At 40.2% G+C, this 21,436-nt stretch overlaps 1 protein-coding gene across 3 annotated transcripts in view; it reads right to left on the bottom strand.

Annotated features, from left to right (window-relative positions):
* EBF1 (EBF transcription factor 1) overlaps window positions 1-21,436 on the bottom strand; it is a 329,952-nt gene that overhangs the window by 54,615 nt on the left and 253,901 nt on the right. For 2 of the 3 annotated variants that reach the window (XM_075856089.1, XM_075856091.1), the window contains 2 exons: window positions 17,868-18,009; window positions 2,114-2,247 (listed from right to left, as the gene is read on the bottom strand). In XM_075856089.1, the coding sequence (XP_075712204.1) occupies window positions 2,114-2,247; window positions 17,868-18,009 (276 nt within the window). The remainder of the gene's footprint in view (window positions 1-2,113; window positions 2,248-17,867; window positions 18,010-21,436) is intronic. The other variant, XM_075856090.1, reaches the window with a different exon arrangement.

Below are 21,436 nucleotides of genomic sequence, written 5' to 3'. Positions count from 1 at the left end.
TAGTCTTGAAACCTTTCTTTTTCTAATAATATCATTCTAAGGGGACAATGCTGTAAAGTAAACTTTTAAGAAACATTATATTAACTTGTATTGCTCATGTTATATGCGACTTTATCTACTAGTTGTTGAAAGCATCCACACCTAAAGTACTGGACATTTATGGCCCATAACCCATTATGTGAAGACTACGAGGATTTCCGCACTTGTTTAGTTTTAGCAACTGGTGGGGGTCTTGGCAAAGTGACCATACCGACTAAGGCTTCATGCACACGACCGTAAAAACACCCGTTATTGCGGGTCGTAATTACGACCCGCAATAACGGGCCCATAGACTTCTGTTAGTCACGGGTAACTTCCCGTTTTCTCACGGGAAGTTGCCCGTGCCGTTAAAAAAATAGAACATGTTGTATTTTTTCATTTTACGGGCCGTGCTGCTATACTTTATAATGGCAGCACGGCTCGCAAAAGCGGCCGGCTGCCCGTGGCCGCCCGTGCCCGGCCGTGCTCGTAATTACGAGTCGTAATTACGAGCACGGTCGTGTGCATGAGGCCTAAGAGGTTGTTTTCCCACTCAGAACCCTCATCTACAATATGACCTGGAGCAGAGATCAGCTAAGTCTGGCGGACTTATCCATATATTACATGGTTGGCCATTCATTTGAATGACCGCCATGTAATAATGGACGTATATTTTGCTAGGCAAATCTTCGACTGCCTATAGTAGTTGAATGCCGGGGGATCCAGGAGCCGCTCTGGCGGCTATTTTTAGAGAAGGGGTTGTCCTGATGAGACAGCCCCTTCATTTCCAGGTGTGAAAGTCAAATTTCATAACGCTTGGCCGCATATTGCATACTTCAGTCCTAACAGTCCTGATTTTCACGGGATTATCTCGCTAACCAGATCGCAATTTTCAGTTTGCTAATTTTCATTAAAAAGGCAATTTCAGGGGCTTTTAAGGGGGGGTTCCTGAGTGGATGAGGGGCAAAGCCTAAAATGTCACGCAAGTTGGGATTCAAATGTCAATAAGTACGATATTGTTCTCCAAGATTTTGTACAAAACATGTTGTGTGAAGATTTTAAGATGCATTAAATCCTAAAAATGTTCTTATATAGTCATAAATAAATAACATTTTAATAGTCAGGCGAATGAGGTTTGATAAAAGTTTTTCATGGTAAATGTAATCTTAAAGGGGTTTTCCACTTTCTGACAACTGATGACCTATCCACAGAATAGGTCATCAGTATATGATCGGTGCGCGTCCGAGACCTGGACCCCGCACCGATCCGCCACTCCGGCTGCCTCCGGGCGTTGGACGATGTTGACGGAAGCAATTGGCAAAGAATAGCGGCCGAGCTGCAGTACTGCAGCTCTGCTCCTATTCAAGTGAATAGAAGCAGAGCTGTAGTTCTGCCGAACGGCCGCTATGCAGTGTTCGGAGCCATCTGCTTCCGTCTCCAACTACTGCATCCCGTTCCAAACATCCGGTGCACGGAGGCAGCCGGAGTTGCGGATCGGTGCGGGGTCCGGATGTCGGACACGCAGCGATCATATACTGAGTTTTCAGAAAGTGGACAGCCCCTTTAAAGGAATTCCCTACTGCAGAGATTCTGTTCCCTTCTGTCCGCACAGTATCAATCCAGCCTTGAGCTCAACAGCTGAGTAATTTGAGACAGTTTGGTTGCTAGGTATACACTGCCTAACAACCACAGTCTGGCGTTGTCAAGCAATGGGCCCTTAGTAACTAGCCTCTCCCAGATTACTAAGATCTACAGCTCAAGGCCAAACTGGCACTGAATTGAGCGAAGAGAAGTGGTAAAGAGGTATGGCAGTACTTGATAAATAATATCTATCTGTATTTAATATTATGAATTTTTATAGAAACTATTTTTTTCTAAGCAATTTTGTTAAAGGTCATGTAATGAGAGCAAGTAGCCCTTTACATCACATGTCACAAAGACTTGTTGTGGAATATAAAACTACAATGTATTACTTTTATATTTGTATTTGTTGCATTTTTTTTGTATATTTGTGTTTGCAGTATTTATTTGTATATGGCACCATTGATTTAGAGAGTCTCAAGTAATTTCCTAGTAACGTTTAAGAAACACCTACCTCACTCCAGACCAACATGGTGCCGAATATGACCTGTAGGCCGTCAAAGAAATTGTCTCCTATGATGATGACCGTGGCTCCTCCAGTGGTCCATCCTTCGCTTGGACTGATTGCTTTGATACATGGTGTAGCTGCTTTTCCAAAGACAAGTAATGGGGAGAAAGAGGTGCTGCATTATAACACTGACGACTCAACACTTTGTAAAGTAAAACATTTTAAAAGCCACAATTCACTATACAATGAGCGACGTGTGGAGCATAGTATGAGAAATCAGGGGGAAAGGGACCTTCAGATTATATTACATACATTATATTGGACAAAGATGTTCATTTATTTAGGGGGTGACCATGTAGAGGTTGTAGTTGCACCTGAGCTCTGATACTTGAGGGGGCCAAAGGTCTCTGTGCTACATAAGAGCACTAGAGTAGGATACATAGATAAGAAAGAGCGATAGATAGATAGATAGATAGATAGATAGATAGATAGATAGATAGATAGATAGATAGATAGATAGATAGATAGATAGATAGATAGATAGATAGATAGATAGATAGATAGATATGAGATAGATAGATAGATAGATAGATAGATAGATAGATAGATAGATAGATAGATAGATAGATAGATAGATAGATAGATAGATAGATAGATAGATAGATAGATAGATAGATAGAAACCAACTTGGATTAGGTCACCTGGAGATAGAATCAATTGCAGCTAGGGCATCCCTCTCTACAGGTGTCAGATATGTATACATTTACTCCCACAATATTATTCAGTAATGTTTCCACCATAATATTCTCTTTTTTTTAATCTTGCTGTGAGCTAAACTGCCTGGACTCCACACTGATACATTGGGGCATATTTACTAATACTGTCTTAAAGAGGCTCTGTCACCAGATTTTGCAACCCCAATCTGCTATTGCAGCAGATCGGCGCTGCAATGTAGATAAGAGTAACGTTTTTTGTTTTTTTTAAACGAGCATTTTTGGCCAAGTTATGACCATTTTTATATTTATGCAAATTAGCAAATGAGCCAGAAGCTGAGTGTTAACGAAGAGAAGTGGATGATGCTGATTCGTCAGCTTTGTGTAAAGGTTCAGATAGCACCAGATACGTGGAAGGGTGAGGTTTTGCACGGATAGGGGCCCAACCCAAACATAAATATAAAAGAGTATCCGGCACACCAGTGTGCCGGATACTCTTTTATATTTATAATTGCTGATTCGTCAGCATCATACACTCCCATTCACAACACCCAGCTAGTAAAAGAAGTAAAAACGCCCAGATGTACATACACAATACACGCCCAGATGTACACACACAATACACGCCCAGATGTACACACACAATACACGCCCAGATGTACATACACAATACACGCCCAGATGTACATAACTTTAAACACGCCCAGTTGTACTTTAGAAAGCCTCATTTGCATAAATATAAAAATGGTCATAACTTGGCCAAAAATGCTCGTTTTTAAAAAAAAACGTTACTCTTATCTACATTGCAGCGCCTATCTGCTGCAATAGGAGATAGGGGTTGCAAAATCTGGTGACAGAGCCTCTTTAAAGGGGTTATCCGGCTGTAAACTAAATAAATAAACCAAGAAAGCAGTACTCATCTATCCATGCCCCTGCCGATCCAGCGCTGAGGCTCCAGCGGCACTCCCGGTGGTTGTTTACATGTACATAGCATGTAATCTCTGATCCCTCTGATTGGCTGCAGCGGTCACATGCTACGTTCATGTAAACAACCACTGGAATCTTAACCCCTTAATGACCAGCCTATTTTAGACCTTAATGACCAGGCCATTTTTTAAGTTTTTCCATCGTCGCATTCCAAGAGCTATAACCTTTTTATTTTTGCGTCGACATAGCTGTATAAGGTCTTGTTTTTTGCGGGACAAGTTGTACTTTTTAATAGCACCATTTTTAGGTACATATTATTTATTGATTAACTTTTATTAACTTTTATTTGGGGGGAAATAGAAAAAAGCCTGAAATTTCGCCACTCTTTTTCGCGTCTTAAATCTACGCCGTTTACCGTGTGATATAAATAACACAATAACTTTATTCAGTGGGTTGTTACGATTGCAACGATACCAAATTTGTATAGGTTTTGTATGTTTTACTACTTTTACACAGTAAAAACGCTTTTTTTTCAAAATTATTTGTTTTTGTGTCTCCATATTTGAAGAGCCGTAACGTTTTTATTTTTTCGCCGATGCGGTCGTATGAGGGCTTTTTTTTTGCGGGAAGACTTGTAGTTTTTATTGGTACCATTTTGGAGTAGATGCGACTTTTTGATCACTTTTTATCAAATTTTTTTAAAGTCAGTATTCACAGAAAACAGCAATTTTTCCATAGTTTTTTATTAATTTTTTTACGGCGTTCACCGTGCGGGTTAAATAATGTAATAGATTTATAGTCGTGGTCGTTACGGACGCGGCGATACCAAATATGTGTAACTTTTTAACTTTATTTTGTTTTTTTAATAGTAAAGCATTTTGTAAGGGGAAAAGCTGGGTTTTTCATATTTTTTCAAAATTTTTTTTAAATTAACTTTATTAAACTTTTTTTCACTTTTTTACTAGTCCCACTAGGGGACTATAATATGCGATTCTGCCATCGCATTTATAATACACTGCAATACTTTTGTATTGCAGTGTATTACTGCCTGTCCGTTTAACACGGAGAGGCATCTGCTAGGTCATGCCTGCGGCATGATCTAGCAGGCATTCACTCCAGGCAGACCTAGGGGCCTTTATTAGACCCCCGGCTGCCATTGGAGACACAGACACTCGGCGATCGTATCGCCGGGTGTCGGTGGGAGAGAGAGGGAGCTCCCTCCCTCTCTCCAAAACCACTCAGATGCGGTGCTCGCTATTGAGCACCGCATCTGAGGGGTTAAACGGGTGAGATCGATACTAATATCGATCTCACCCGGCAGAGCAGGGACGCCCCCAGCCCTCAGCTGCCTCTGGCAGCTGAGAGCAGGGAGATTTGACAGCTCCCTGCTCTGTTAACTTATTCCGATGCCGCGACGTAAAAAGTCTATGGCATCGGAATAAGGCCTGTTAGTGACCGACGTAGAAACACGATGGGCCGGTCACTAACGGGTTAAAACACAAAGTATATTAGAAAGTTATACAACTTTTTATTTATAAAGTGACTAATCTTTATTTAAATAAAACCGGAAAATAAAAGCTGTGCTGTGATTGGTCACTATGGGTGAACAAGCCAAGTTTTTCTGTCTTGATAAATGAGGTTTTGTGTTTTCGGTTTTGATATTGAATTACCCAGATGACAATGTGGTAAAATAACCTGTTTTCAATTTAAGGACTAAATTTCGTGCCATTGCATTGCCCAGCGATACCCGGTTCCAGAAGGAGTTTCTAATGATGTGTCACTTGGGCACATTGTACAGTAATAAATAATTCTCCGGTAGTCGCCAGATAAATGTGCCGGCGCCTTTTTTTTTGTTAAAACATCAGAGGAGAACCCCCTCCTCTTCAATCTGTGACAATAACATGATTACAGCCACAATTTAACATAATAGTCCTGAATAGCTGATAGCGTATTGGAGAGTTAAAATGGAAATTATCAAGTAGCTCCTCTTTGTGAAAATAATGATCACTTCACAAATAAAAGCTTTTATCCCAAATGTACCGTGCAGCCGGAAAATGCTAATTTTACCCATGATGGCTGGCGCCGTTTATTAAATATTACCGTGTCTGTTTAAGAACCCCTTTAGTGCGATGGCTTATGAAAGCCATGTAAATGTCATTTTGTCTCTCCTGCAGCTGATCTGGCATGTTAGCGTTCCTACAAGGCATCATCAAAGGCCACGAGCCCAGGGATTTGCTAGGCAAATACCGACAAGTGCTAAAAATCTAACAGATTAAGTGGTTTACATTTCATTTATAGGATGTGAACTTTGTCTAGGGGACATGTAATATTTACTGGTGTGCTGGTACGACGCAGAAAGCGAGGCCGCAATGATAGGAAAATTAAAAGGGGATTAAATCGTGAACAAGGGGCCGTGGTTGTAAAGCTGGAGTTCACAAATAATAAATCTAACAAACAGTAAAATTCCTTTTATTCGGCATCAATGGTAGGTGGCGGATTAGCAGATATTCTAGATGATTGGACGTGATACAATTCACATGTAAGGGAAGGGAATCTTCAGGCCCAAAAGGCTATTCCCACCTTTGCAACCGATTTTTTCAAATTGTCTCAATGCATTTATAATAAAAAAAATTAAAGCAACTTTGCAAATAGTCTTCATTAAAAAAAATTCTACCGTTTTGTGTACGCAGTTCGGTCCCATGCAGAGTTATGTATCTCCATGGAAACAGACTTTGTAGTCTGTTACCATGCAGACATAGGTCTGTAACAGGAGCTGTGTACAAAAAATAGTCTGCATACAAGATGTATACACAGCAGTAGGTATTCAGTTTTATTTATCTAATACAATAAAAAAAATATTGGCGGCAAGGGTTGACCTTCTCTTTCACACAAATTATGCTACCAAAACTTTATTATGATTTATTTAGAGGAAGCTCCTAATTGGTTTTCTCTGTTTGGTCTTTAATAATTCTATATTATATTGCAGTTCTGTGCTAGATTATCAGACTTTCTGTATTATCGGATGCTGATTAAAGGAATTTCACTGTAACAACATAAGTCTATCTATCTATCTATCTATCTATCTATCTATCTATCTATCTATCTATCTATCTATCTATCTATCTATCTATCTATCTATCTATCTATCTACCCCATATCTATCTATCTATCTATCTACCCCATATCTATCTATCTATCTATCTATCTATCTATCTATCTATCTATCTATCTATCTATCTATCTTTCTGATGTGAAACACATCTATCTATCTATCTATCTATCTATCTATCTATCTATCTATCTATCTATCTATCTATCTATCTATCTATCTATCTATCTATCTATCTATCTATCTATCTATCTATCTATCTATCTATCTATCTATCTATCTATCTATCTATCTTTCTGATGTGAAACACAACAAAATAAAATGTAAAAAAATTCCGTCAAAAAAATATGTTTATAAAAATAATTAAAAAAAAAGCAACAACATGAAACCAACAAACTTTACTTTTTATCTGTGACACGCAGTCTTTTTTTACAGTCATCTTTTCCGGCAACTCCATAAAACCACCTCCACCTCGTACTTCTGAAGGATATAGTTATTGCCACAAGATTATATATTCCAGCGCTGATTCTTTGTATAGATAAAAATTTTAAAACTTTGCTAACCGCATCAGAATCACAAACAGAGAACGGTATCTGTAAAGTGCCATTCCCAATTGGATGTACCCAGTCTAATCAATTGTACCGCCAGCTCCACACATTTACTATTCACATTCATGAGGCAGGAGAACGCCTTGAATCCGAAAAAGATCTGCCAGAAATAACCATTACCCGATGTTACTTTAGTATGGTAAAATTCCATGAATCTGATAGACCAGACATTCTGATAATACAGCACTTGTCTATGGCACAGAACGGCAACATAATCCATACCGGAGAAAACAGCCGATCTATCAGATTTTCTGGATTATTGGATTCTATATTGTATGGTATGTATTTGTCGTATCATTCATCTTTTATCTGCCATGGCAGGAAACTTCACTTGACATTCCAGGCAAAATGTATAGAATGTGTTATAATTAGAGCAGGGGCTGAGGAGGCGGAGCATGACAAAGGCATTCTCTCATTGGTGGTCTTTGAATTCCTGTGTCATGCACCTCCCCTTCAGGTCCTATATGGCACTACAGTGCATACATTTTGTTCCTTTATAATAAAGTACTCCCTGCTATGACTTGGGGGTCTGGAGATAAGGACTTACATATGCATATTACATGAGTGAGGTTATTTTTTGGATCTAAAAGTGGCCATACACATTTGGACAATGCTACCTTTAACAATCTAATGCGTATGGGGACAGCCAGACTGTCCTAAAAAAAATAGGTGTCAGACGCAGGGATAGTTTATCTCAGAGGTCTATAGCAAAAACAAATTGGAGATGCTTCTGGTGCAGACTCATTTTATCCCATCCCCCCATCCCGGGACAGCAGAGTTTTTAGCCCCCTAACCCCATCTTATTCCTTTTCGGAAAAAAATGGTGGCATGTACAACTACCTGTTTCTACCCCTTTGCTTGCAAAAGTCCCCAGCAAAGGGAGATACGACCAGCATGAGCTGGACCCTCATTTCTCATGGGTTGGCTCTATGGTATATATGCCTTTGATCAAATCTGTTGTAGATAAGCAGCACACGCCGAATCTGGCAGCCACTTATCTCAACCAATTTTGAAAAAAAACCAAAAACATGCATGTTTGGTTTTGCCGAACGGGCATGTCTATGGGGGAGTTGGGGAACATCTCTGGAGCCCAGCATTTACCCCCTGAAGGAACTACACATGATTGGGACCCCCTTATATTATTTCACAGAAATTTCCGTTTGTTGTAATTTATAGATTAATCTGCAGATTGTTATACAAAAAATACACAGAAAGCCGATATTCTTCACACATAATAATAAAGGAGACAGTACATTAAAAAATGTCAGCCCTGCGCACACCTGTTCATGGTAACAAGGGGCAGCAACGTCTGGAGCTCAGGGCACCGTGGCATCTGATTAGTAGCCGGAGACGCATCGTACACTGAGCGGAAGATTTAAAACTGTTTAAACGGCTGAAGGCTAAATTTAGAATGAAGGATCCTGTCTGTTTCCTTTTTATTTCTTGTTTGCTACACGATTGCCCGAACACAGCAGCGTAGACTGAGACTCGTTGCAAAGACTTTAGTTCCTCCCTTATTAAGAGAGTCATTTATTTTAAGGTTAATTTTTTATATTTTTTCATGATGCTTGGATACAACTTTATGTGTTCTCAATGGAGGAAAAGTTGCAAGAGATATTGTGAAATGTAATGATCATATTAGGGAATTGCAAAATTAGCAGTTCCATAATATGTTCTTATGGAAATTGTCCTTTTTTCTAAGTGGGGGCAATCAGAGAAAATTCATGCTGGGGTACAGGAAATGTCAAATTCCCTTCTTCTACAATTAAAGGAACCCTCCGGGCAAAAAGGATATACTGAGTTATGCCTAGTATGGGTTCCCTCACTGGTGTTGTTTAAATCCTTGTGTCATGTACTGCCCCCTCAGGCCCTGCACTAGGCATTACACAGGAGATATTGTGATAATAACATGATTAAAGAATTGTCCTAATATAATAATTAAAAAGTGTATTAAGCATTTTGCTAATACATATTTGGTAGTTTAGAAAGAAGTAGGGGAATAATGGAAAGGAGTATGACTAGGATCAGACTACACAGAGTTTGTTTGTAGTCTGTTACCATGGAGACACTTAGGAGCTTTATTCACAAAACAGTAGGTTATTTTTAATTACATTACATTTTTGGCACCAGAAGCCATTGATTTAGAAGGTATCTGTTTAGAATTTATTGTCTACAGCACGGTCTAAGGCTATGTTCACATAGGTCGGATTTGCCATAAGCAAATCCTACACGTATTTACTGCTAGATCTGCGGCATAAATCTGAGGCTTATTCCGGATTTCTGTTGCGGATATACAGCTTCATGTGCCGCGATTCGCACATGAATTAGTCCTATTCAATAGGGCTTTTTGCAGCATGTGAACGTGGTTGCAGAAACCCAATTCAAATGCATTAGATGTTGATTGTCGTCAAGTTTGACGCAGATTTCAATGTGGGAATCCCTGTCAAATCCGACACGTTACTTCTTGAACTGTCCTATCATGTCTTTTGATGGGAAAAACAAGAATTGCTTGAATTCTTACCTATCCATTCCTTTTCTAACCCCTTCCTCTATTTAGATAAGCGGTGCCAGATATCCCTTCATATATAGCTAGTCTTAGAAGATAGCTTCTGACAGCTATTTCATGTCTATGGCCAGGTTAAGCATATCTGGACGCAGCTTTTGGCCAGCTTTGAGCACAGTGGAAAAAGGACATCCCTATATCTTCTCAATAAGACCATTGAGGCTGGAGGAGAGTGGAGGTTGGAGGATTGCCACTCAATCTTCCTGATGCATTGGAAAAATCAACAGTAAGGCCCCATGCACACGACCATAGATTTCGTCCATAATTACGGACCTCAATTACAGTTCATAATTACGGACCCATTCATTTCTATGGCTGACGGCCCCCGTCCCATATATTTACGGGAAGGTGTCAGTGCCGTAGAAAGGCTCCGCAAAAGAAAGGACATGTCCTATTTTTATATAAAAGCATGGCCCGCAAATGCGGGTGGCTGTCAGCGGCCGGCCATGCCCGTCATCACAAACTGTGATGACGGGCACGGTCGTGTGCAGGGGGCCTAAGATGATAAAACCACAAAACAAAAAAACGTAGAAAAACACATTAAAGGGCAAACTGCATGGACCTTTTAGTATTTTTCTGTGGTCATCATTCTGTTTTTATGTTGCCATCCAACTTTCCCAGACTCCTGAAAACGTGTCTACATATACATTAACCTATGTAGGAGCCTGGGAAGGCTTGGTGGCAACCAGTGCGAGATGCTAGAATATCTTGACGGAAGTGGACGGTTTGAAGGGGTTGTCGAGGATTAGAAAAAAAGAATCTGCTTCTTTTCCAGAAGCACTGCCACACCTGCCCTTGTGCTGTGTATGGTATTGCAGCTGATGCCCATAAAGAGGGCTGCACTGTAATACCAGACACAACCAATGGACAAGAGTGGCGCTGTTTCTAGAAAAGAATCAGATATTTTTTTCTAATTCCGGACAACCCTTTTTAGGATCTTTTTATTCTTACGAAAAATCGTTCAGGCTTTGTGCTTTATAGCTTAGACTACCAGTCACTTTGTAATAATACATCTATCCACTGTTTGCAGAACAATGAAAAATGACAATACATTCAGAATGGAGGTGACAAATGACTGAGATGACTGCGGCTCCCTTATATGCTTAGAAATATTTCGAGAATAGGAAGAGGAGACGATTGTGAAAGATTACAACAAATTACAACATTAATGACAGCTACTCTACTTGTACTGAAGTGGGTATGAATATGAATGACTGTGACAACTACATCCCCTTAACATAGAATCACTCTATGACCCACTATAAAGCGTATAGAGGCCGGTAGACTGCATAGGTAGCTAGGCAGTGGGTGGCAGTGTATTTATTTGGAATTACAGATTTCATACTGCCTACAGCCTAAAATTCTATAATTTTTTTAATATACATTTAACATGGTTGCATAAGTTTCATTAGTTAGCACCTCCTGCTGGATACAGCAAAACCAAGCCGTATACTGCCAATCAAGTATGGATAATTCTGCAAAACAATGGTTCTACACCCATAGACTAGATGAGTCAGATAAACCCAATAAATTCTACTGCAAAGCAATATTTATCAGAACAAATACAAAAAGTTGGGGTTTCAATTTTTTTTAAGAGGATTTCCACCCTAATTTTAGAAATGTTCGATTTTGTACTTGTCCTCTCCGGCCATGACCAGCGCTGATCTGTCAGAATACATTGTTAGAGCCTGGCAAGGGGAATAGACCACCAGGTATTTACCCCTCTTCCATACTAGACCACCTAGCAAGGGGGTATTACCCTAGACTACCAGGGAATCAAATTTTAACTCCCACTTCTACGCAAGACCACCAAAAAAATCTAATAATAGCCCTTTCTTCTACTCTAGACCACCAAGGAAGGGGACATTACCACCATGGAATCAAATTTTAACTCCCACTTCTATAGAAGGCCAACAGAGGATCAAATATTAATTATTTATTCTACCCTGAACCACCAAGGAAAGGGACATTACCCTAGACCACCAGGGAATCCAATATTAACACTCTCTGCTACCCCCAGACCACCAAGAAATGGGGCATTACCCTAGACCACCAGGGAATCAAATACTAACCTCCTTTTCTGACCTAGACCACCAATGAATAAAATATGAACCCCATCTTCTACCAGGGAATCCCATTATCATCCCCTCCATTTCTCTAGACCACCAGAAATGGTGGCATTAACCCCTACACTACCCTCAGACCACCAATTAAGTCTTAAATAGTCTGAAATCTTTTTTTCCGTACTCTGGGTTATCTAAATTTGGGTGCATTTTTAGTCCAAAAAACACAGATTGAAGCCATATTTTTGTAGCCACGGTAGGACACTTATAAGCCAGTAGACTATTGCCATATGAGGACGGAAAAATTTCAAGAATTAAATAAAATAAACTTCAGAAACCAGCACCTTCTAAGGCCTCTTATGATCTCTCTCGAGTTATTTGACAATTGATTGGTAGTGGCAGATTATAAGAAACAGAAACATTTTCCATGTTTTTGAGATGATTCTGTTTATCCCTAAAACGTGTCCATCCAAGGTTCAGAGATGTGTAAGCCTTTTAACCGTTAGGAGTCCGAGCATCTGACTGCCATATCTGAATGGGACCAGTCTTCAATACGCAGCTATAGACACAAGATATTGACTGTCTCTTACAAAAATAGACTGGGGCCGAGCTTGGAAATGAACAGCCCTCCTGGAAAGTGCTGTGTGTGTTAATCTTGGCCTCTGTCTTGTTTTTCACAGGCATTGATTCTGAGCTCCGGATTACCCAGATGGTCATATAAGATTCCTTGTGATAGGATTAACCCACTCTCCAATCCATCTGGTACCCTTGTCGCGGACTGCAGGGGGCCTCCATAATGATATGGCCATGCTACCGAACGTTTAAACCAACAGTTCTTTCATTAATTCAAGCTTATGGAAATGAAGAGAATATTTTAATTCGCACTATAATGGAAGGGATCATTATGGCATTATATACTAGAATATACTAAATCTCCTACATAATATGTCTGATTATGGCTTTCATTTATATTAGCAATTACCATCAAAGCCAAAACGCCAGTTTATCTTGCTTATATATGACTGTAATCTAGATATTGGTGCTAAATATTTTTAAAGGGTTTGTGCGGTGAAAAAAATTTTGGAAGGAATATCCTAGGGATAGACCTTCAATATTTTACTGGTGAGTTCCGACTCTGGGCAACCCACTGATCGGCTTTGGGAAGGGGACACAGCGATGAGGTGAGTCCTGTTTCCTCTTCATTTCTTACAGAGCTCCATACGGTACAATGCCGTCACATACACAGCAGCGGAGCTCAGTATTACAGCTTTCTCCCATTCGGCGCCAGAGTTCCAAATAGCTGATCGGCGAGGTGCCAAAACCCGGACCACCACTGATCAAATACTGATGGCCTATCCTAAAAATAGGTCATCAATTATTTTTCACTGGACAACACACTTTAAAGGGGTTCCACGATGATTTTAAAAAGGGTCTGTTTTTAATCCACAAACAGCGCCACTGCTGTCCATGGGCTGTGTCTGGTATTGCAGCTCAGTCCCATTAAACAGCCTCGTGAAGAGCCAACTAGGTGGCTGGGAAATCGTTTGCCATATGAGCCCTTCCTGTCTCATGTCCCAAATTTTTATGCATGGTTAATACCGCCTGGTACTAAGTGTGACTTTACATTAATATACCTCATACATAACAAAAAAAAAAAAAGCATAAGCCTCTGCATTCACTTTCGTATAAGTTCCCTATTCATTTTTTTAACCATAAAAGTGACTTTTAAGATGTCATTACATGTTTTTTTTTTTATTATGTATGGCCTCGAAAGAGCACAACACCCAAATATAATGACACCAGGCATGCTCAAAAACAGTTGGCAGATGACCTCAGTGGGACTGTGAGCAGTCATCTGTCATCCACTAACATATCTCTGGTGCCAAACTGCAGCAGCTGCCCACATGTGCGGATCACTTGGTTGTGCCAGCATTGTTCCCGATGGGTTCAGGTGCTTCTTAATATCATCCACATTTTCTCAAATTTTATAAATGAACTATTAAATAAAATTAGTTTAGATGCAAACATAATATGGCTAACATTATTATTTTGACATGGTCTGGACTTATTTGGAGAAACAAATATGCATATAATATACAGGATACATCTATGCAAAGACTTTATCATGTATATAGGACTAATCTCTGCAGGAAAGCTTGCACTCTACGAAAATATCACTTTGCAAAAGTAGACATATTCAGCTGCTCCATATGGTATAGATTTATGTGGACAATATGTATATATTCTACTAATGTTTCCAGGCACACTTACACGTAGGGTGTGTATGACAAAGACCCAAATAAACACATGCGGCTGATGTAGGAATGGTCTCATTTTAGTCTCTGGGTGGATCCGGGACACGATTCCAACTTATACACAGACCCCAAGGGACTCCAGGCTGGAGTCCAAAAAATGTTTTTTAACCATTCTGTTTTTCCATTATCCTATTTTTCCAGTGGCGTTAAGGCCCTCTGGGCTTATTTAAAGATAGGTCTGTTGCAATGCAGTCACCGAGCAAGCAGCAATAATATAATTTGCTAAAATCTCCAACTATATAAAAAAAATTACATCTGGCTTCTAAGTGAACAAAAATATTCTGCTTGTGTCAAGGTAGCGTTTTATAGTGCATCAGACCCTACCACATAATGGCGGAATTCATGTTACGCCTCATGCACACGACCTTGTGTGCCGTCCGGGTCCCGTCAGTGATTCGAGGAAAGATAGGACATGTTCTATCCTTCCTCGGATCGGAGACTGGGACCATTTTTCACGGACCTGATTCACCCGCTAAAGTGAATGGGTCAGTGAAGACTATCGGGTGCATGAGGCATATGTATTTATAGTTATATACTGAAAGCAATCGAGAAGTACCAAAGTAGAAGGATCATGACCCAGTGCTAAGTCATCTATAGTAAACTGACTCACTCAAAAGCCCTTACCCTGCCCCAAAAACATATTGGACCAGAAGTGGATAACCCCGAAACACTGCTCAACTGATAGCTTTTGACTCTTAGTCAGTCAAGTGGCTGAGAATCACAGGTTAAGTGACATCACAACCATGAGTGTAGTGATGTCACTAGTTCAAGCCTCTTGATACCAGGACTACGACTGCGTACCTGACTATCCTACAAAATGGAAGAATCCATACTGTGTAGTTGTTGGTTACATAATGTTTCCATCAAAGTTTTGAGGAGACTTGGAGATGGTGAGGTATAGCTCAGGGTAGGACATACTTTGATCATACTCTAGTATAACCCATAGGGAAAGGCATGTTGAGCCCTCTGGCCCATAAATATTGTCGTGATGGCCAATAGATGTCAATTGTGTAGATTGATTTGAAAATTCAGGTAGTCTGAAGGTTCGCAACCAAGACAAAGAGGCAGGAAATAGCATAGGAGGGTCTCACAATGGGTCAATTTCAATATCTAAAAGCATTGTATATGATTATAACTCTACAGGATTTAATTGAGGCCCATCGACCTATACTGGAGACAGAATATGGAGAAACGCTCTTGATATGATCATCGAGGGTTGAAATTGACTTGACGGCACAAAGATAATAACAAAAGGTCCGTCAACATTTTTGGGCAATAGTTTAAAAAAAACAACTTATAAGAAACGAACGAAAGCAAGCTCTTCTGACCAGAGGCCAATGCACGTCCATGTTCTGCCTGGTGAATGTTATTTTATTTTATTACTTTGGATGCCACCAGAAGAAAAGATTTGTCTGATGTAAATGTATTAATATTGGACGCAAAGATAAAGAAATCCACACAAGCAGAAGGCAGAGCGAAATAAATTGAACCGGCCATTTAAAAAGAGGAACATTTAACATCTTGTCAGTCTCCTCTCTGCCTGCCAGGACCTCTTGAGTCTGCTCGCTTTCATTTGCATAAACACTGGGAGAGAGTTCAGCGTAGCTGCTAGCACTAATGGTACATAAAGTAATTTAGTCACTTCTCCCCGGAATGCTGTCAGGGTGACGAGTTCCCCTGCTTTGCCTTGTAGCATATTCAATCATTGAATAATAATGTACTGCAGCCGGCAGCTCGGAGGGGTCCTGCACTATCCCTGGATGAGACTAAAGTCTTTAGTCACTGGGGAAAAGATGAGATACGTATGTTTCCCTTGGTGAAAATGAGCAGTTACTAGATTAGATTAGACTTCTAAAAAATCCAAAAATACCAGGAACTTCACAGAGTATAGAAAGCAATCAAAAAATAAGTCAGGTTATTACATTATTTCTATAGTTATAATTTACGGGAACACTAATACACTAAGTACAGATGGGTTTTTTTATCGGCCCAAAAATATTTCTGGACAAAAATAAATTGACCTTCGTAACCAATTTTCTATTGTTCCAATAGATCTAAAACAAAAAAAAATAAGTAGAATAAATTCTCTATCGTTTTGTGCCTACAGTTTCTATGCACATCTATGTGTTTCCATGGTAACAGACTACAAACATACCCTGTGAAGTCTGATCCTGCAGCCATACTCCCTTCTGTCACCCTACTTCTTGCTAAATGTATGTCAGTATGAATAAGGGGACAGATGGAAGGGAGGATCAGACTACACAGAGTTTATTAAATGTCTGTTACCATGGAGAGGCATAGGTCTGCATAGGAGCTGTAGACAAAAAAATGGATATTTTTGTCGCTTCAACTTCTTTTGAGATCTATTGGGACAATAGAAAAATTTGTAGAGCATATGTACATATGCGTTAAATCTAATCTGGAAACCCCTTCTAATTTGTAACAATCTGGCATTCAACCATGCCCCAATGCTGGATTAGCAAAATATATAATGTTATCGTCTGGTTCTAAAGGAAAATTGTGTCCTAGATCCCCATCTTCACCAATTTTTAGCCCATAACTCTTCTAGATACTTACATAAAATGGTACTAGCCAGCAAACAGAAGTATAACTTTTAAGCTTTATACTTTAGGGCAAGGCCAGTGTCATGCAAAGTGGGGCATTCAGTAATGGGGAGCCATAAAAATGTATTTAAATTCCAGTAGACATTCTGTTGAGCGTAATATTAAAATCTTTACAATCTAGATATTTTATGTTTTGACCACTAGGGGCACTGCTAGACACATAATAATTTCCACCAGTTTTGCTGAGAAACCAATATGGTCACCTCCATTAATACTAATACGTTTCAATAAGCAGGAAGATGATAATTATAAGGTTTTACTGAATAATCATTGAAGAACATAGTAATAAAAAAATGCCCCTACACATAAAAATGTTTACTTTAAGGGCTTAATTATTCCATACAGATGTAATATGAACCTGGCACGTTTTATTTTCATGCCCCAAAATCCCATATGTTTTTTGTAATATGTGTTCAAAACAGATAAAAGATCAGTGACGCATGACCAGCGCTACATAGGGGGTGTAATGTTGGCATTCACACCGAGCTGTTGTGCCTGATGTGACCCTCCTGCCACATTAGAGGGCAACAGTACTATACATGGCACATGACAGAAGGATGGGGTACTAGTATAGATAGCGCACTCCCCTCACAATATTTCACTGCCAATTTATTTTGATCTATCTATGTGAAATCTCAGCCCATCAGTCGTAGATGTCACCTAATGTATGTATATTGATTATGTACAATGAACCATTTGGCTTGGATTAAAGAGTGAAGTCAACTGAAAGTCCATGGACTATCTATCAAATTAGAAACCATGACGGTGCTACGTGGACTATAGTTGAAGGACCAAGTAACGACACAGACATTGTTAAACAATAAGTATGGTATCTTACCATGTTCAAGATACGAAGGAGTCCCATCCGAGGGGTCCAGCCTGCGCGCCCTTCTTCCATGTTTTGAGTTGTTATGGACGAACATATTATCTGATACAGCCAGCACATGTCCATCCACATTGATGGTAGTGGACACAACAACCTGCAAAGAGACACCGAGATGGATGAGTGAGACGCTGTGCCCTACAAATGGGCGTACGTATATAATATGGGCAATTACATGCACCTATAATAATATTGGAGGCACTTTGTAAAAAAAAACTTATTTTCTATTGGTTTTAATTCCCATAGCCATACCCAAGTGTGTAATACCGTCAGTCTTTGCCTGTAAACTTTGAGACTGTCAGCCAAGACACAGTAGAGCACAGAGAAGAGAAGGGTCCCCATAGCAAAAATCAAGGGTGCTGGTTTTGCCACTCAGGACAGAAGAGTCTGGTGTTTGTTTCCTCTGCCAACCCCTTTCAATGGGAAAAAATATTCTGGGAAGGGCAGTCCTGCAAAGGTTCCTGCCACCAAGTATCAAAGGGGATGGGACTCGCGCGTGACCAAATGTTTCAGAGTAGCCCCCACATTAGTCTGGCACTTGATATTCCAGGACGTGCATGCACCCAAAGTATCATATATAATTGATATGGTATGCACCCAAAATTTATTCCACCCAATGATCCAGAATTTTTTTAGTGTAACCATGGAATCCATATTCTGGAAATCCATGGAAATCATATTTTAAAGTGGCTCACAACCTATAATAGGCTGGGGACCTTGTTCTTAGAAGGTGGTGTTGAACTTATTAGATATATGACCAAGTGATATGATTTTTACCCTAATGTTAACTGTCAGTGGCTTTGACCCTCATACCAATTTGTAGTAATGTTATGACCTCAGTGTTGCCACGAGGGCACAAAAGTATTTTTAGCTACCACTTGCAGGGGGCTCAAGTGCCACGGTGGCTCCCGAGACGTCGGTTAAGCTCACAACGCCATAAGTCTTGAAAAACCTGCTCTTCTGACATTACTCTTGATGCCACACTAACAACATTTTCCAGAATTTCTATATTGCGCATTGTTTCCATGCAGTGACAGTTATCTGGAATCCATATTTCATATACCAATGCTCCGCTATTTGTAGTAGCAGAGGAAACATGATATGGAAGCATCTCAGCTGTCACTACTACAAAAGTTGTTACTTGTATTCTAAGAAAAAAAAGTCGCCGCCGAAACCTGCTCAGTGGTAAACGGAGTTGAAAGAAGACCCTGGTTGACAGAAAATACATTGCTTCCTGCTCTCTATTTCATTCGCTGACATAAACTGCGACTCCGGTTGATTTATATTAAATAGTTAACTTAGCCGAGAGGTTTTGGCGTTAGAAGTGTAATAAAAAATGCTCAACAATGAAATAGATTATTCGGGAAAATAAGTGAGATAAAAATGCCAAAGTCTGTGCGTAAATTACAACTGCGACAATTGTTTTGTATTTAAATACTTAATGAGGATACGGAAAATAAAGATGTTCTGAGGTAAAATATACTCTGGTGGTGACGATGGCCTCATCTGTGGATACGGAGGACAATGACCGACGAAGGGGAGTGCGGTTAGGGTCTGCGTTGGTACCTTCCACATATTCTTTCATAGACGGATTAGCTGAGAGGGTCCTGGGAGATGTGTTTATTCATTTTACACCCAAATATAATAATTATCTGTTAATTGCAACCCTGTCTGGCACTTTGTGCTAGCGTACACAATCCTGCCGTTTTGCTCAGTTCCTCTATAATCCACCTATTATGTTGACTAATTAACTTAGCTTGACACTGCACTCTTTCCTCCATTATCAGCTGCTGTCAGCCGCCGGCTCCTAGCTGCAGAGGAGGGGGGAAGGGGCGCCCAGGCTCGTTTGATTGATCACCGATAGATTGACATGCAGATTCATTTAATTAGAATCACCTCACTTGAGATATGAGAGAGAGACCAATAGACTAGGACTAATGGATCAGTTACCTAATGTTTCAGCTGCCAGCGCTGGACTAAAAAAAAAAGAAGACTTTGTCGTACTCTGGCATTCTTCCCAGGTCCCTTTGTAAATCTTTCAATGTAACTGTTCGCTGCTCTGAGTGCCACGTGAAGGAGTGACACGCTTATGAGGTCATCATACTGACCCCACGTCTGCTTGCGGGGCCTAGTTTGTCGCCTAGTGCCACTGTGGGATGTGTCTTGATGTTTTAACCATTCTCGTGTCGACTTTTAACCGCAAATGTTTCAACCCTTATTGTGTACAAGAAAACCGTTTATAAACAATGGCCTAGAAGTCTCTGCAGCTGCTGTGGGACCCTGACTACCAGCACTGATGAAGGGCCCAATGTAGCGGCCCCATTTGCACTATACTAAAGCGGCCCTATCTGAAGAGCACAAAGTTGGCCCCTTCCCTTAGCTGGTAAGAACCAGTGCTGGACTATATACAAGCCTGTAGGCCATGGCATCCTCTTTTCCTACAAGGCGTGGGGAAGATAGTGAGGAACAATTTATTTGCCGACCTGTGGTGGGATGAGGGAAATGGTGGAATAAATCATGACAAGGACCCCATTTTCCCTAAGGCTCTCTTTACATTTTCATTGTGGTTTCCGTTTACAATGAAGGCCACAATGTAGTTGCGGCTCTGTCACATGACATATTACTGTAACCCGACGTTCCACATCGACTTATGGGCTCCATTGGGATGTGCGTCATTTTGATGGCCAGAATAGAGCTGCGATCTCGCTATTCTTTCCGTCAAACCTGACCGAATCTGACACAGATGTGAACAGAGTCTAAGGCCGTTTTCAGGTGACTGAAATATGTTCATATTTTAGTGTCGCAAGACAATGACTGCCCACGGTTCTACTGAACCGGACTTAGAGCGCCTAAAACCTTACGGTGATGTAAGTTTGGATCAGTAGATCCTTCAGTAGATCCTTCAGTGGAAGGGTCCAGGTCTAGCGACCGTTTTACAAACTGAAACTGGTCTAAGTATAAAAAATTATTCAATCTGACACTACAGTAGAGAGAGTATAATACTAAAATTAAAGGCTATGTAAACCTTTGAGGGGAAACAGGTCAGTTAGTGTGTTTGGTGTAACTTTATAAATAATTTTTATTAAAAATGAGTTTTACTTTTTTAGATACAGCTGCTTTGTATTCTGTATACAGAGCAGCTGTATGTAGCGCTAAATCCAGTTTCTGTCAGGTCCGCGGCACTGACGGGTTCAGTGTCAGCGGGTGCTGCGTGTCTCTGACGAGGTGTAATTTTATGCGTCGCTGTCAAAAGACGGCGCTTAAAAATAAACCCGCGTCAAAGAAGTGCAGGACACTTCTTGGGACGTTTTTGGAGCCGTTTTTCATTGACTCCAATGAAAACTAGCTCCAATTACATCCGTAAAAGACGCCGCGAAAAACGCGAGTACTTGCAAAAACGTCTGAAATTCAGGAGCTATTTTCGCCTGAAAACAGCTCCGTAATTTCAGATGTATTTTGCGTTTGCGTGTGAACATACCATTATGATTCAAGTGGTTGTATGAGATTAGGAAAAAGGGTTTGCT

Source organism: Rhinoderma darwinii, chromosome 3 (assembly GCF_050947455.1).
Source record: "Rhinoderma darwinii isolate aRhiDar2 chromosome 3, aRhiDar2.hap1, whole genome shotgun sequence".
Lineage (NCBI taxonomy): Eukaryota > Metazoa > Chordata > Amphibia > Anura > Rhinodermatidae > Rhinoderma > Rhinoderma darwinii.
The sequence above is the reverse complement of the archived record's forward strand: the minus strand, read 5'-3'. Positions and strand labels throughout refer to the sequence as shown.